Source organism: Capsella rubella, unplaced genomic scaffold (genome assembly GCF_000375325.1).
Source record: "Capsella rubella cultivar Monte Gargano unplaced genomic scaffold, Caprub1_0 scaffold_3, whole genome shotgun sequence".
Taxonomy (NCBI): Eukaryota; Viridiplantae; Streptophyta; class Magnoliopsida; order Brassicales; family Brassicaceae; genus Capsella; species Capsella rubella.
Genome location: NW_006238921.1, coordinates 2,195,983 through 2,212,007, shown reverse-complemented (window position 1 = coordinate 2,212,007; position 16,025 = coordinate 2,195,983). Strand labels below are relative to the sequence as shown.

Here is a 16,025-nt window from a genome sequence, read left to right as displayed (position 1 = left end):
AGCCATATATTTTGTTAAAAAAAAAAAAAAAAAGTCATATATAAAGTATGCGTCATTAGATTTAAAATTATTGATAAGAACTGACCAATCAGTCAATGACGCTCTCAATAAGAGACTATTAGTTGGAACACAATTTCTGATTAATTAGTTTCTAAATAGTTTGTGAACAACATTCTTGTGTGTAAAATGTATGACGACTAAATAATTACTTTACCAATAATATATATGCGTAAACAATGATCATACATACAGTTGAAAGAAAGCAAAAATACATTAATGATCGAATGATCGTATATACTGTATATATATTCACATATTGGTATATTGCGTCTCTGAACAATGTAAACTTGGTTAATCTTAGCTAAATTTGGATGTAAACCTAACATATATAACTTTCATCGATCACAATTCAAACCAATACAAAGGACATAAGAGTTAAAGAAGCAATTTGTTCCAAAGCTCATATAAAAATTTTGGTTCCCCGTGACAGAAAATTCTCAAACATCCTTCTTTTTCTTGGGTCCCAATCTTTTTTTTTGTTATTATTTTCGTAGAACCTCAAAAGCAATAACCTAACCATGCATCTGATCACAAGACAAAATTGGTTTTTAATGACAAACCTCGCGTACTTAAGTTCCAAACGTTGTAAGTTGATTAGAAGAACCCTAGCAGTTTTTCTCTATTCATTTCTTCAACCTATGTCATGGGTCCAAGTCACACTAACTTTATCATATGGGCTTATAAAGATCATTGATATACGAAAGGACATCAACATTTATAATTGATGTGGTTGAATTCAGATTTCTAAACTTATCAACCGTCCTCTTCCACTACTTAGCACAAATATATCATAGCCCTTCCTTCTTTATATTCTTTCGTGATAATTAATTGAGAAAGTCAAGTTACACATATTTAGTAGAAGAATTCAATGAGACGTGGGTTGGGAAGTGAAATACTATAAATTACTAATAGGGTGAATCATATGATAGATTAAAAAAGTTAGTAGGTTTCCTCTTGCGTTTTCCTCAAACACACGCAACACCTCTTGACTTTTGTTTCTATATATTGTCCTTTTTGACAGCATAAGATTACAAACTAGGACCAATCATTTTCTTTCTTCTCTAGACTTTGGCTGGTTCCTTCACGAGACTACATTTTTCTTACACACACTCTCTCTCCCAACCTCTCTATAGCTAATCTCCAACATGTTCATTTCCTCTCTCATCTTATCCCCATAAATAAAAACCATCAAAAGTTGTGTGCAGCATAGTTATGTGACTATGGCTACCCTTTCATCTTCTCAATCGAGTTTTATCTCTTGTAATGAGAATTATTCTCTTGATTCGATTGCAGCTTCTATCAACGACTACATTCTCAGCCTCATATCAGACTCCGAATCATGGATTATGCTTAAGCAGAAATGTATCACATTGCTGAGAATTGAAGAAGAGGATACTCTGTTTGAATTCTCTTCCGAGCACTCTGCTCTCTCGAATCTCTACTGGGGAATCGATAGCATCGAAGCTTCTATACAACCCGAATGCTCAGAAGAGAAGACGTCTCGTCTGAGAAACTCTGAGAGAATGCTTCAAATGCCTGCGTTGCTTGACGAACAAGGGACCACCACTTCAGGTGTTCCAAACACAATCTTGGTTGCTTTCTCTTACTTCTACCTCTCCATTGTGAGCTATCTCCAAGGTGATTCCTTGCAGACCACATTGCATTTTCTCCAGTCAGTTTTGGTCTCGCCGGAGATTGTAAGAACCGGCATTGCCCCTCAAGTCTTCGAGAGCATTTTCTTCACTCCTGGTGTTTACAAGTCAGATGAAGAGATCAGAGAGATTGCGAGGAAGTATAAATACAGAGCAACTTATTACCAGGTTATGTCTTATGGAGAGACTCATCAGCCACAGAGTGAATGTACAGAGAAACCGCTTCGAAGGCAGATGAAATATGGGTAAGCATTCAATACTAAAGCTATAACTACATTAGATTGGTTCTTTCTGTCTTTATGTTCTGCTTCCTGAAACAGAGAAAATCAAGCTGTAAAATTCATTAGTCATGATCCACTGTTTTTAAATCCTACCCTCTACACATGAACAGGCAAGAAATATCTGCGGCTAATGCTCATTCAGTTGCAGAGAAGCTAGAATTGTCAGAAACCTGTGAGGTAGGTTTAACTAACTACAGATACATGCTTTTAGGGATTCTTAGTGATATCTAATCATAAGTAACAGTTACCTTCTTTCACTTCTTGGTTACCAATGTTGAAGAAGTTATTGCAGTACCAGAGTCACCTCCACAGTGTTGATTTGCAAGAAGATGAGCTTAATGACATCTTCAACAAAATCAAAGCATCAAGGAAGATTGAAAAATCTACAAACAACTTTGAAGATTCTCCTCCATATTTGGATTGGAACCTGGAGGAAGATTACAATCCAGAGCTTGGAAAAAGTACAAGAGCCAGATGCCTCAATGAATTCTTGAAAGAGTCACAGCCAGATACGTCAAACTCAGTATGCAATACTAGAGAAGACATCAGCACGGTAATTTCTCTAACCAAACACTTTCATTGCTTAAAATTTCAGAGAAATATAGAGAATGTAAAATTAATACCTTCAACAAATAAATGTATTGTGAATTAGGACACATCCGCCAACATCTTTTGTGTTTCCCAACAAGAAGCTCACAATGAAGCATATAATGAGGAAACATTAGCCAACAGATCCCACAGCTTGATCGGTAAGTTTAACCGTTCCATCATTGATATTCAGGTTCAACAAGCAAAGACAAGTTGGAATACGCACTTAGAAGATGTCTCTTCTTTGAGGCAACTAGAGTTGGAAGAAATTTCAGTCTTTGGACATAAAGGGTCCATAACTTTTGAAGGAATGAGGAGAAATTTGCATACCAGGAAACGAGGATATGGACCTGAGACGCATTCTAGAAGAGCTCCGACGATGGATTTATGGAAGAACCTTCAGAGCTTGATAAAGGAAGTGTTAGGGAATGCGGATGAGAAATACGTCTCAGAGGTTACAATGATTTATCAAATGCTGAACAGGAAAGAAGGATTCAAGTATAGCATGCTAAAAGATGTCATTCTGGATCAGCTGTTTACGGCTATTTCTAGTTCCGAGGAGAAAACTGTCATAAAGGCATCGATGACCGCACTTACCAAGATCATATCAGTTAACAGAACAGCTCTTGAGGAGGTCAAGAGGAAGGGTTTAAATTTAAGTCACTTAGCAAATGCCCTGAAACAAAATGTGCAAGAAGCAGCTATTCTCATCTACCTGATAAAGCCATCTCCAACAGAAATAAAGAGTCTTGAGCTTTTACCAGCTCTTGTTGATGTTGTTGCATCCACTTCGTCGTCTTCTTCTTGTTACACATTGAGACCTTCACCTCCTCTTTTGACGCCGCCTGCTGCATCATTGATGATAATTGAAGTTCTTATTACTGCTTTTGATCATGCCACAAACACAATGCACTTGGCTGCAATCAGCTCTCCTTCTGTCCTTTGTGGACTTCTTGATGTTGCAAAAAGTGGAAATTCAGGGGAATTCATATCCTTGGCAAGTATTTTAGTAAAATGCATGCAGTTTGATGGACTTAACAGGAAGTATATCTATCAGCATACTCGAGTGGCTCCTTTTGCTCATCTCCTGCAGAGCAAAGACAGAGAAGAAATTTTCATTGCTCTTCAATTTCTTCATGAGGTCCTGAAGATACCAAGGTATACATATCTCAGCAGCAAAACAAATTTCTCCTTTTAGGCTACCAGTCACACTAATTCATATGACATACTTGTAATATCAGGTCGTCAGCAATTAAGATTCTACAACAAATAAAAAGAGAAGGAAGTTTTGACATTAAGGATACATTATTGCAGTGTATAAAACAGTTGCAGGGTGATCACAAACTCTTTGCAGTAGATATATTGCTTCAGTTGAATGCACTGGTTTGTTCTAATCACTAAAAACACATAAGTTGTTGCTGATTCCAATCTCTAAGTAAATAATTACGTTTCAACATTTTCTACAGGACTCTCAACCTGAGAACAAAAAGTACAGAAATGAAGCTACCAGAGCTCTGCTTGATGCAGTTACATGTAGTGAAGTACCAAATATGCAGCTGTTATCAACCTTCATTCTTTCGAATATCGGTGGAACTTATTCATGGACAGGAGAACCGTACACTGCTGCTTGGCTAATGAAAAGAGGAGGTCTAACTTCAATGTCACACATGAATATGATAAGAAATATCAACTGGTCAGATGAATGCTTACAGGTAACAATATTTTTAAGTTGAGTATGGCCAAGCTAAAAAGAGTGAGTTATAGAAAGATTTATTACTTTTTTCAGGATCCAGGAATAGATGGATGGTGTTGTAAAATAGCAAGAAGAGTTATTGATACAGGGAAAGCCACGTTTTGTGGTTTACAAGAAGGGTTGAAGAGTAAAAACAAGAGTGTTTCAAAAGCATGTCTTACAGCCATTACATGGCTCAGTATAGAGATTTCAAAAGGTCCAAATAGTTTGAAGTACTCAGCATGTGAAGTACTACTTGATGAGGTTGCACAATTCCTACACCCTGGTTTGGAGCTTGAAGAAAGACTTCTTGCATGTATCTGCATCTACAATTTTAGCTCTGGAAAAGGTAAATTTCCTAGCTTTGAAGTGAAAATAATTGGAAAATACCAACTAATGCATGTGATTATAAGACTTATCTTAAAGTGCATTTGTCACACAGGAATCCACAAACTAGTAAATTTCTCGGAAGGAGTTAGAGAGTCTTTGAGACGTCTTTCATATGTGACTTGGATGGCAGACGAATTGCATAAAGCAACATATTATCTATTCAGCAAATCTGTAAGTTTTTCTTCACCTGCAATCAAGTTAGTCCAATCGATCTGTACCATTGTCACAACTTAAACGAACGGAATCATGGTCAAATTGTAGCGTCAGACATGACTCAGAATTATGAAAATCTCAATATTGACAGGACCAGCGAATATCTTGTGTTCATACACAAACCATAGAGTTGCATCACTCTGGCAGCGGAGCTGTAACAGCCCTCATCTACCATAGAGGCTTGCTCTTTAGTGGATACTCAGACGGTTCTGTCAGGGTATATCTACTTATACTTTTAAATAAATTTGAATAGGAGGAAAAATATTTAGAAGAAACCTGAACTTAGCTTGAGCATGCATGCAAACATACATACCAGGTGTGGAATGTGAATAAGAAAGTAGCTACGCTGTTATGGGACATCAAGGAGCACAAAAGCGCCGTAACATGCTTTTCACTCTCTGAATCAGGAGAGCGTGTCTTGAGTGGATCTGCAGATAAAACTATCAGGGTATGATATATAATGGTTCAACTCTTTGTTTTCAGGAAACTAGGATCAGGAGAAAACTACAATTTTTTGAAATCTAAATCCTTCTTTTATATAGATATGGCAGATTGTTAAAGGAAAACTGGAATGTGCTGAAGTCATAAAAACAAAAGATTCAATAAGGAAACTGGAAGCATGCGGAAATATGATCTTTGTCATAACCAAAGGTCACAAGATGAAGGTAGATATCTCTCATTATGTCACAAGAAGGAAAAGACTATTTGCATATTAATATCATATAGTAATCTCCAACTCTAAAATAAACATTCAAGAGGCTCATGATCTTTTGCAGCTGCTTGATTCATCAAGAATATCTCAAAGTATCTTCAAAGGTAAAGGTGTGAAGAGTATGGTAGCAGCCCAAGGAAAGATTTATATAGGATGTATAGATACAAGCATACAGGTATTTGCGTGGTGGCATTTCATCCATATGGTAATGAATTATAAGACACAGAAAAAGTAACATGGTTTGTTTCAGGAATTGATCGTCACAAATAAACGGGAGAAAGAGATCAGAGCACCAACGAGAAGCTGGAGACTTCAAAATAAGCCTATCAATTCAGTGGTTGTGTACAAAGATATGTTATATAGCTCAAGCACACATGTTGAGATGTCTAATATAAAGGTAAAAAAAGGACTACATTAACAGTTTTTTTACAAAGCGATAGACTAAAGAAAGTGACTTAAACAAAAATGGCTTACAGGATTTGAGAAGGAATTATGATCCCCAAATGTCAATACCAGCAGAAAAGGGGTCTAACGTAGTAGCAATGGGTGTTGTTGAAGACTTCATCTACCTGAATCGAAGTTCATCCGCAAACACTCTTCAGGTAATCTTTCTCTGCAAAACTAAAACACTTCCTAGACCAAGACCAATGCAAATGAAACCACCGGAAAAAGTAACTTATGTAGGATTGTATATGATTAGAAATGATATGAAGCTGCATGGTCAAAATTGGTTAAGTGGGCAGAGATATAGGCTTATACTTACTTATTTTCATACATCTTTTATCATTACTATTATATTTGAGATTAAAGTAAGATCATATGGTTTGTGAAAACAAGATTTGGTTGAGAAGAACACAACAGAAAGTGGGAAGACTATCAGCAGGAAGCAAGATAACAAGCCTCCTTACTGCAAATGATAGTGTTTTCTGCGGTACAGAAGCTGGAGTCATCAAGGTGAATAATACATCACGAGCTAATAAATCTGTTTAAATTATTTCAAATGATATTATATAACCACTAAGAAGACCGACACTAATGTCTTACGACAAAACAGGGATGGATTCCATTATAAATAGCAGAGAGGACAAGTACATGAGGTTAATAACCATTAAAACTTCAACAATCAGCTCAAAGTTATGACACATGAAGACTCATGTTCATATCACCGTGAAGAAGTAAATATGCACAGCTTAAACTAGAGTGGAGTGAAGCTGCCCTTATGTGATACTTGTACATGTGTAGTAAGTAGTCCATTTCAGTTGTGCGTCGATAGTGATTTTGCAAGTATTTATGATCACTTAAGATCATTGCTTCAACAAGAGTACCAATGACATTATAAAGACAAAAAGTTACTGTGGAATGGATTGAGACTAGTAAAGAGTAAAAGATTAGCTGAGAGATCTTAAGAGGTCCTACATTTTTTTTGTATGTAAAGATGCTTCACAAATATATTCACAACGAGAAAATTGATAGTATTCACATGGTCACGTCTGAAGAATCTATTTATGCAGATTTTTGGAATATGCATGAGAAGTCCAAAACTTGGTCCCCACGATGAATACTGAATAGAGAGTTAAGTCAGAAGGCAGCTTTTTTTTTGTTTTCCTTCTGTCTCTTTGCAGAATTGCTAGTCTTTATTTCATCTCATGGACCCCCTTCTATGATGTCCTTGTCCCGACCATCTCTTCCACACATTATATATCATCATCTGATTATCAATCTGAATTTATTACTGTTTCATAAACAGTATGTATATGCTACATGATATGGATATATTGAAATGTATATCATATCTAGACTCATACATATCTAGATTCATAACAGGTTTGTTATAAAGAAAAGAGTGAACCAAATTTGTTTTGTCTTGATCGACTTGACGTTTTATGTTTTCTTCCCTCTTATTACGTGAAACAGACAAAGTACATAACTTGTGGTTTTGTCGGACCGCAACCTCAATATGTTGGCCTTGCATAAATGTAATTTATTATAAGAGATTAGCTGGTTGGTGGTGACTGGTGACAATGAATTGATGATCTTGATGATTGATGATGATAGTTTTATAGAGAGATATTGTTGACTTCTTGTTGCTGCATGTCTTACTTAAAGTTTGTGGGGGCTCAAACCACACACACAAAGAAGATAAAAACCAATGAGAGTATTGGCAAAAAAGATAATGCATGTGCAAAGGCATGTGCCTTTTGATTCCACTCATTTAATAACTTAAACCCTCCCCTAAAACCTGTTGACTGCTTTTTTTTTCAAGTGGGCTTTGTTACTATTATAATAGTACTACAAGTAAACACATCTGGTTTACCATCACAGTGATCCACCACAAGACAAATAGTCTTGGGGAGAATTAGACAATGTGTATTATATAATCATTGAAGAATAAGACAAAAGCAACAAGTATCCTAAGCTCCTTCTCCTAAAGGTTTCAAGCTTTATGATGATGAGAACCAAGATGCCAAACATAGAAATGAACAAGAAAACTAGTATGACATTACATTACTGATTGAAATCAAAAGTTCAAACCAATGTCCAAAGAACAAAAGAACAGCCTAACTAAAAAGCACATGAATGAAATATGAAGATCTCTAAATACTTAGTAATGCATCTCTCTCTCTCTCTCTCTCTCTTTAGCTTTTCAAAGCCACCAATGAAGGAATTGAGTCCAAATTCGGAGATGTGTTCTTGTTGTCAGCTGAAGACTCTGTAATAGTACGACCTCTATGATTAGTAGTAGCCTTGGCTCTCATTGGACTTGCAAAAGCCCATCCCCAGCTTCTGTTCCCCATCTTATGATTTTGATGATGATCAACCGTTGATGAAGATGTTGTTGATGATGGTGTAGATGATGATGTCATGATCATAAACCCACCAAAGATGCCACCACATTTGACCATTTCACTCATTGCATCCGCTGCTTCACCACCACCATTACTAATGACCTTAGTGGCTTCCCTCTGTGACTCAATCCTTCTCAAGGCACAATCACCAAAACCATTAGAGATCCTCTCAAAGAAATCACCAGAGAAGCTTCTACTTCCACAGCCAACAGATCTAGATCTCAACACTTTCCTCCCAAAAGAAGAACCACCACCACCACCAATACCATTTGTTGGCGTTTCTGCAACCACTTTGTTCGGAGTTTCACCTTCTTCCTCAGCTATCACATCAATGCCTCCACCACCACCGACCCTCTTTGATGTCTCTGTTCCTGGCTCTGTTCTATGGTTTCTCCTTGAATGGCTAAAGTTATCGACTTTTTTGGTGGTGGTGCTGCTGAACTGATGTTTTGAAGAGTAGAGATGAAGAAAAGACCAAAAACCACCTCGTTTCCTTTGGCTGAAACTCTCACCGTAAGCCGTCGATTTGCTTCTCTTGTAGATAAGATTAGCTGAAGAAGACGAAGAGGAAGAAGAAGAGGAGGAAGAAGAAGCAGCAGCTGCGAGCATACTCTTCTTCTTCTTCGCCAGAAGAAAGGGGAGATTGTTGTTGTTTGTGGAGTCTCTTCCGTTACTTCCAGAAGAGAGAGACAGAGCGAGAGATGTAGTGGACGGAGTGAAAGACTTAGGGGAAGAAGAAGAGAGGTGGTCGGATTTTGGGACAGGGAAGGAGGAAGTAACGAGCTTACCGAGCTTTTCCTGGAGACAGAGTGCACAGATACCACCTGGGTTCTTTGTGTAAGGATGTGTAATGCATTGCATACCATCTCCCATGTCTTGATCTTGGAGCTCCACCATTGCAAGAAAGAAGCAAGAAGAAGAAGAAGAAGTAAGAATCAAGATCGGGAAGTTCTCTCTTGTTTCCTCTGTTTCTGTGTGTGGTACACGGTATCTATCTATCTTAATAAAGGAGGAGGAATCTAGATTTTAGCTTCTTTTGAGAGAGAGAGAGAGAGAGATGACTTGTTGAGTGGGAGATGAAGGGATCGAGGGAAGAGAGAGAGGTATGTGTGTGTGTGTATGTATGGGAGAGTTTGTAGAGGAAGAGAAAAGCGTTGAGCTCCCCCAAGTGCACGTGGGAGTTCTGACCTGTACTCTCTCGAGCTCCTCTCTCTCTCTTTTCTTTTCTTTTCTTTTGCTTTGTTTCTTTTGTTTCAGATCTTTAAAAACTTATTTGTGTGTTGATGACCAAAAAAAAAACTTATTCGTGTGTCTTCCAATTATAATATGATGATATAATCTCTCTTCTTCTTTCTTTTTTTTTTTTGGGTCAAATGGTCCATCATTATCAACCTCGATGTCCACGTGTCTTTCTAACCCTTGTTTAGCCTTTATGGAAACACTAACTACATGTGTCTTAGCAAGTGACCGTTCTAAGATTACCACTTTGATTATATTTATTAAGTAGGATTAGCTTTTACTCTTTGATCATTATTATTATAATACAAAGCTATTGACTGTCTATTAATGTCCATGGTGTTATTTCACTACCAACTATGGTGTTTAAATTTTGTTAAATCGAGTTTACGGGAAACGAAAGTTGTATTTGTATGACCATGTTGGAGGTCGAGTGCCCTCATCATTGAAGTTTTTTATAATAGAAATACTAGTACTAATAGTTAACATCAATTAACATTGAAGTGTTGAGAACAAAAAAACAAATACATTCACTATGCAAATGCCCCTAGTTGTTTCCCATGTTCTTGTTTAGTCATTTTAAAAAAAAATATAAAATCTGGCCCCCATGTTAGTGGCTATTAAATATCACTTATCCTTTGGTTTTGTTAATTAGGAAAATTTCACCGGCTTCCTTCTTAGAGAGGGACAACCATGCAATTGCAAACATATCTTCTTCTTCATTTTTTGTATCCAACTTGTTCATCATTTGTATAAGAAGTCTATTTTATGTGAAAGCATTTTATCAGCCATAGATTGTGATGTCGAAGCTACGCAAAAACTCTAGTAAAAGAGTCCATAACCTTTACGTAACTAAATTAACTAAATCACTATTCTCCTAAACAAACTCCACCTTTTGGCACGACGATAGAGATTACATAAATCATTATCTATTTATCATGGATCTATAGATATGACAACCAAATTCTTGAGAATGCAATGCACTATGAATAATCTAAACCGTAATGTTCTAACTATTTTCAAGAAGAAGAAAATGTTGATTTACGGAGGAGATATAACGTACCGAAATCGAGAGAGAAACGTAGAGAGAGAGAAAAAAAAAAAAAAGTGGTCCAAGCCAAATTTGAGTATTCATTCGTTGTCTTTTCTAAACTCGAATACATTACACATCTCTTTGTCTTGTCTTAATCTTTTTCCAATTCTGTCATGTTTTCATTATTACCAATTTTGCTTCTTTGTTATCCTCTCACAAGTTCACATTTATCCCTTTACTTTTCTTCCCACATATATCCAAAACCCGCAATCATAATTCCGTGATAATTCGAGAACTTATTTTAACCAAGTCTCATATGACATTATCAATAAATCATATTACCTAGCTCCATAGAGCTATGTAACAAAATGTTTCTGACCAAGCACAACATAAGTATATCTTATTCGCTACTACAACTTTATCCCTAACTTTCTCCCAGATTCATCTGTCTGAGATTGAGACTTTATTATAAAGCTTCTGAGGCCACAAGATCCCAACTTTTCCGGCTAAAGTAAATGTGGGCATAAAAGGAAACACATTAGATGCAGCAATCGAGAAACGGTTCCAGTTGAAACGGTGACCTTACAACCGCGATCTGGCTTGCTCCACGGGAGCGCTCTGCAACACAAATGGAATTGTAACAAATAAGAACCTTTAGCTACAACAGAGTCAACTATGAGGAGCTAAACTGGACAAGATTAGATCAATAGTCATGCTAATATAATTTGTCGACATGATTGATGAATCCGTCATGTAACATAAACCAAGCTGAATTAATAGATTGTGTTTCTAAACAACTGCTCCCTAGACAAGTGCACAAAACTGAAAAATACGAGCCAAAAAGAAAGTAAGAAGAGTAAAGAAATACTCACCAGAGGAGCTCCTTTAGATGCCCTTTCAGCCAAAAAAGCACAAGGCTTGAAGAAATCACCGTAAGTCTTTGACCACTCATCTAGCCTCGAGTAAATGTATTTCGATCCCATGGAATCAGCCCAGAACATGATTCCTCCTCTGTTCCACAAGATATTGAGATTTCAAAACAAAAATGTGAAAAAGGGAATTTGATAAGGATCTCAGAGTTGCAGCACGTAACTGATGACAACACTGACCTGTAAGGTGGAAAACCCATTCCCATTATGGCAGCAATGTCAAGGTCTGCAGCTTTGACTGCAATACCTTCAGCAAAAACCCTACACGCCTCGTTTACTACTGGGAAAAATGTCATTTCAATTATTTCCTTCTCTGACAGTTTCACCAACTGCATTACACAGCAACCAGTCAGAGTGAGAAAAGAACAGCGAGATCCTCTCAAACTTAAAAGACGAACTTTACTTGATTTTTGGACAGAGAGATACCTTAGGGTCAACATTTCCTCCAGATATGCTCCTTGCCTTTTCGATATATTTCTTTAACTCAGGATCAGGTTTAGCCTTGCGCTTATCATCATACAAATAGAAACCTTTACGAGTCGCTTCACCTGAATTCAACAGGAAATCCCACATAATTTAGAAGAAATGTTGAAATTGATAAACATAACTTACTCTAGTTTAGGACATACCAGCTCTCTTGTCCTCTTGCATAAGTGGGATAATCATTGATTTGTATGTCCGTTCTGGGAAGTTCTCAATGAATTGTGTTGCGGTTGCAATCGCCACACCAAATCCAACCAAGTCACACAATCTGCTCGTTCAGATAAGTAACAAACGTATAGTTAAAAGATGCTGCATGTGAATTACATGGATCTTTACAATGTGATATATACCTGAAAGGACCCATTGGCATTCCAAACTTGCTGATTGCCATGTCAATTAGATATGGATCTGCTCCACGCTCAACAAGGAACATAGCTGCCTGTGTGTAAGGGAAGAACATCCTATTCACTGCAAAACCTGTGCAGTTTCCCACCACGACTGGTGTTTTCTTAATCTTCTTACCAACATCTAACAGGTCAACAATTACTTGGGCAGAGGTATGATTAGTCCGAACTATTTCAAGTAGTGGCATGACGTGTGCTGGACTGCATCAGGAAAATGAATATACATGATTTGTGTAGAATAAGCAAAACCAATCTGGGCATAAAAAATTCCCTAACATTCGTCTAGACTCCAAAGGATATGTAGTCACCTGAAAAAATGTGCTCCAACAATTCGATCCTGAGACTTGGTCCGCTCCCCAATTTTGTTCAAGTCAATGGTAGATGTGTTGCTAGCGAGAATACAATGCTGAGGACAGTACTTCTCCAAATCAGCAAAAATTTGTTGCTTCAAAGATATATTTTCAATAACAGCCTGTTCAAGCCACACAAAAAAACATCACCAAAAATCAATTCACTTATATCATATAAACCAATAAAACAGCTTCAGCTTTTTGTTCATTATTACCTCAATGACCATGTCCACATCCCTAAAGCTCTCATAATCAAGAGAACCCTTAAGGAGAGACATGGTTTTCTCAAACTTTTCCTTAGACATGCTTCCTTTCCTTACACGACTCTGAAGATTAGCTGATCAAATTAGGAAATTAGTCAGATCAAGCTATTGCAGTTCATTCAATAGCAACACAGAAATCCATTCCCACCTTTAACTCTGCCAATTCCCGCCTCCAGGAACTTCTCATTTACCTCCTTGAGAATCACTGGATAGTTACTTAGGATTAATGCAGTGGCAATTCCAGATCCCATTAACCCGCCACCAATTATGGCTACCTTTTTAATCTTCCTAGGCACCAACCCACCATCAGTAACTCCAGGAACCTGCCCATACGATAGATTGGAAGCAATCAGAAAAAGGAAAGGCTTTCATTAGTTAACATCTTATAAGAAAGGAAAAGTATAGTGGTACATATGTCCAAATGACATGACTGCATAAACACTAACCTTTGCAGTTCCTCGCTGGGAAAAGAATACATGGATCAAGCCTTTGGTGGTATCAAGGCTGATCACTTGAGAGCCGACTTCAGCCTCCTGTACGGAACAATATGGTGAAATTCGTACGGGTCAATAGTCTGGGGAAAAAGTCAAAAAGAACATGTAACAGAGCGATTGAAAGATAAGTAATATACCTTTTCTAAGCCAGCCCTTGGACCAGAAACAATACCCATTTCAAGAGCGTCAAGGCACATTAAGGGGTGTTTCATATTGGGGGCTTGCTTGCGTGTCTGTCCTCTGGCAAACTTCAGTATCTCCCTTGCCTCTCCAAGAGGAGGTAACTTGTCAGTCTTTAAGAGACTAGAAATCCATGGTTTTCTCCTCTCAACTATGTCAAGGGCCCAACGACGAGCAGTGGTTAATAACTCGGCAGATGGCACTACAGCATCAATAAGGCCCAATGAATGACCTTCTTCAGCTCTAACTGGCTTAGATGTCTACATGTTTCAACCAAGGAAATGTCGTTACATTTTAATTAAAGCAGACTAACACTTTTATAGTAATAAGGAACCTACATACCAAAATCATTTCAAGGGCTTTTGTGAGACCAACAAGACGAGGAAGACGTTGCGTTCCTGTGTCAATTTACAGGAGCATAATTAGGAGAAATAAAAACGAAAGTGACTTGATTCAATTTATAAAAACATGTATCACAAATCCTTTTCCCATCCACAACGCACATTGGGCATCAAAAATGTTTTGACTTCCCACTACACAAGTTTTAAAACATATGATGGTTCATAGGAGTCATAAGATCTGCCTCCTATATGATAAAAACTCGTACACAGCTTAAAGGAAAACATTAAGGACTTGACAATGAACAAAACTGAATTATACCTCCAAATCCAGGAATAACACCGAGTTGCAGCTCGGGCAGACCTAACTGTGCACCAGGAGTTGATATCCTTGCATGGCAAGCCTACAAAGAAAACATACAATTGCATCACCACCCATCTAATAAGAAAAAAGTTCACCAGGCTCAACATTCTCGAGATGATTATCCAGGAAGGTAGTGGATAGCATAGAAACTCGTACCATAGAAAGTTCTAACCCTCCTCCCAAGGCAAGCCCATCAATGGCAGCAACAGAGGGCTTCCTAGCAGCTAAATAAAAAGAAAAACAAATTGATCCCTCAGCAACAGATAATCAGAACCCCCATTGCATAAATCAAGTTAAGTAGGAACATAGACAGAAAACCTTCAAGCAAGTCGGTGATGATGTCGATTGATATGTATCCAACCTTTGGCTCTTTCCCTGAGAAAATCAATAAGAGCAACAGTAAACATTAGTACCTAAATCAATACATCAAAGCCAAAACAATCGCCAAAGATAACAAGAGACTGAAACATACTAGTCCCCTTCTGGATTTCACCAAAACCAGAAATATCAAAGCCACCAGAGAACTTTCCCTTTGCACCTGTACGTAAAAATAAAACACAATCAGTCAATAAGTCATTAACCAGATCATCTTCAAAAGTTTGCATACTAAAGATGTTGTTCTGTTTTTGAGAGTGGAAAGAGTCATGATCTCCAAAAACATACCAGTAATAACAATAGCTTTAACATCATTCCTGCTCAAGGCCTCCTCGTAATTACTTTTGAGGTTGTACAGCACTGTATAGCAGACAACACATACTATCAGATCATAAGTTCGATTCGGAAGCTGAAATTGCAATCGCGGAGATCACGAAACCATATCAAACGAATTGGGCGACAAATCAAACAACGAAATTGACCTTGATGAGATCAAATCAAATACAAATTACGGGATCAACAATAAATAAATCAGAGAGTAGTACCGTCAAAAGATAGAGAATTGACAGGAGGATTGATGAGTGTTATGACGGCAACGCCATCGCCACCAACTTCCATCACCGTCTTACCCTTGGTTCGTGAATCCATTCTTTGAGCTTCGTTGAGATTGTGAGTAAAAAACAAAAAAACAAATCGGAATTAAGAGAGAAGACGTGAGAAATCAGATATAATTACAAGAGATGATGACGTCTTATAAATAATACAGTGGCACACTCCTCAACGCAACGGTTCTTTGATAATGTTTTCGATAAGTGATTTTTTCCTTTTTTTCCTCTTATTCAGCAGTATACTATATGGTAGTTAAGAATTTTTTTTTATTTAAAGGAATACTTGACGAATTAAGAAGAAAATAATCAAATATATATGATTGTTCAACTCTCTGCGGATTTGTTTACTAATAAAGGTATGTTTTGTTTGGTCATATTCCTGTGACTACCAAACTTGGCGGATCGTAGTACTCCCGAATTGTGTAATCAAGCGACCTTTGTATAGATTTTTATATCTGATCAATTTAATACCAGTGTTCATTTTTTATAATGCT

General features: G+C 37.4%; 3 protein-coding genes across 7 annotated transcripts; 1 reads left to right on the top strand and 2 right to left on the bottom strand.

Moving 5' to 3' along the window:
• Positions 1 to 1,218: 1,218 nt before the first annotated feature.
• LOC17892817 (putative E3 ubiquitin-protein ligase LIN) lies at positions 1,219 to 7,026 on the top strand. 5 transcript variants are annotated; one of them, XM_023786905.1, is made up of 17 exons: positions 1,219 to 1,957; positions 2,104 to 2,170; positions 2,274 to 2,546; positions 2,646 to 2,742; positions 2,890 to 3,739; positions 3,823 to 3,964; positions 4,048 to 4,293; positions 4,368 to 4,662; positions 4,756 to 4,874; positions 5,008 to 5,133; positions 5,233 to 5,364; positions 5,459 to 5,581; positions 5,693 to 5,803; positions 5,879 to 6,025; positions 6,105 to 6,230; positions 6,466 to 6,582; positions 6,683 to 7,026. In XM_023786905.1, exons 1-17 carry the CDS (start codon positions 1,281 to 1,283, stop codon positions 6,698 to 6,700), a joined length of 3,666 nt encoding a protein of 1,221 aa, XP_023642673.1. In that variant the 5' UTR covers positions 1,219 to 1,280; the 3' UTR covers positions 6,701 to 7,026. The 5 variants fall into 5 exon arrangements, with proteins under 5 accessions (XP_023642673.1, XP_023642672.1, XP_006296841.1 ...); XM_023786904.1 differs by having other exon boundaries at positions 2,839 to 3,739; XM_006296779.2 differs by having other exon boundaries at positions 2,286 to 2,546; positions 2,646 to 3,739.
• A 1,075-nt stretch (positions 7,027 to 8,101) lies between these two features.
• On the bottom strand, positions 8,102 to 9,708 carry LOC17891459 (uncharacterized protein DDB_G0271670). The gene has a single exon (XM_006299651.2). The coding sequence runs from the start codon at positions 9,369 to 9,371 to the stop codon at positions 8,265 to 8,267; it is 1,107 nt and encodes a 368-aa protein (XP_006299713.1). The 5' UTR covers positions 9,372 to 9,708; the 3' UTR covers positions 8,102 to 8,264.
• A 1,311-nt stretch (positions 9,709 to 11,019) lies between these two features.
• Positions 11,020 to 15,690, bottom strand: LOC17890904 (peroxisomal fatty acid beta-oxidation multifunctional protein MFP2). The gene is made up of 18 exons (XM_006297003.2): positions 15,469 to 15,690; positions 15,212 to 15,283; positions 15,021 to 15,086; positions 14,867 to 14,923; positions 14,705 to 14,772; positions 14,507 to 14,588; positions 14,189 to 14,244; positions 13,804 to 14,106; positions 13,619 to 13,705; positions 13,321 to 13,495; positions 13,125 to 13,246; positions 12,868 to 13,031; positions 12,506 to 12,760; positions 12,302 to 12,423; positions 12,099 to 12,220; positions 11,853 to 12,001; positions 11,616 to 11,754; positions 11,020 to 11,361 (listed from the first exon to the last, which is right to left on the bottom strand). The coding sequence occupies exons 1-18, from the start codon at positions 15,569 to 15,571 to the stop codon at positions 11,326 to 11,328; spliced, it is 2,178 nt and encodes a 725-aa protein (XP_006297065.1). The 5' UTR covers positions 15,572 to 15,690; the 3' UTR covers positions 11,020 to 11,325.
• Between the last annotated feature and the right edge of the window lie 335 nt (positions 15,691 to 16,025).

What these genes read in the sequence shown, in the direction of transcription:
- LOC17892817 (XM_006296780.2), top strand. Translation starts at nt 1,281, where the DNA reads ATGGCTACCCTTTCATCTTCTCAATCGAGTTTTATCTCTTGTAATGAG. An exon ending in CAATTTTAGCTCTGGAAAAG is followed by an intron (nt 4,663 to 4,755) that starts GTAAATTTCCTA and finishes TTTGTCACACAG; the next exon opens with GAATCCACAAACTAGTAAAT. An exon ending in CTGCAGATAAAACTATCAGG is followed by an intron (nt 5,365 to 5,458) that starts GTATGATATATA and finishes TCTTTTATATAG; the next exon opens with ATATGGCAGATTGTTAAAGG.
- LOC17891459 (XM_006299651.2), bottom strand. Translation starts at nt 9,371, where the DNA reads ATGGTGGAGCTCCAAGATCAAGACATGGGAGATGGTATGCAATGCATT.
- LOC17890904 (XM_006297003.2), bottom strand. Translation starts at nt 15,571, where the DNA reads ATGGATTCACGAACCAAGGGTAAGACGGTGATGGAAGTTGGTGGCGAT. An exon ending in GAGGGTTAGAACTTTCTATG is followed by an intron (nt 14,589 to 14,704) that starts GTACGAGTTTCT and finishes TTTTCTTTGTAG; the next exon opens with GCTTGCCATGCAAGGATATC. An exon ending in GAGGAAATGTTGACCCTAAG is followed by an intron (nt 12,002 to 12,098) that starts GTATCTCTCTGT and finishes TGTGTAATGCAG; the next exon opens with TTGGTGAAACTGTCAGAGAA.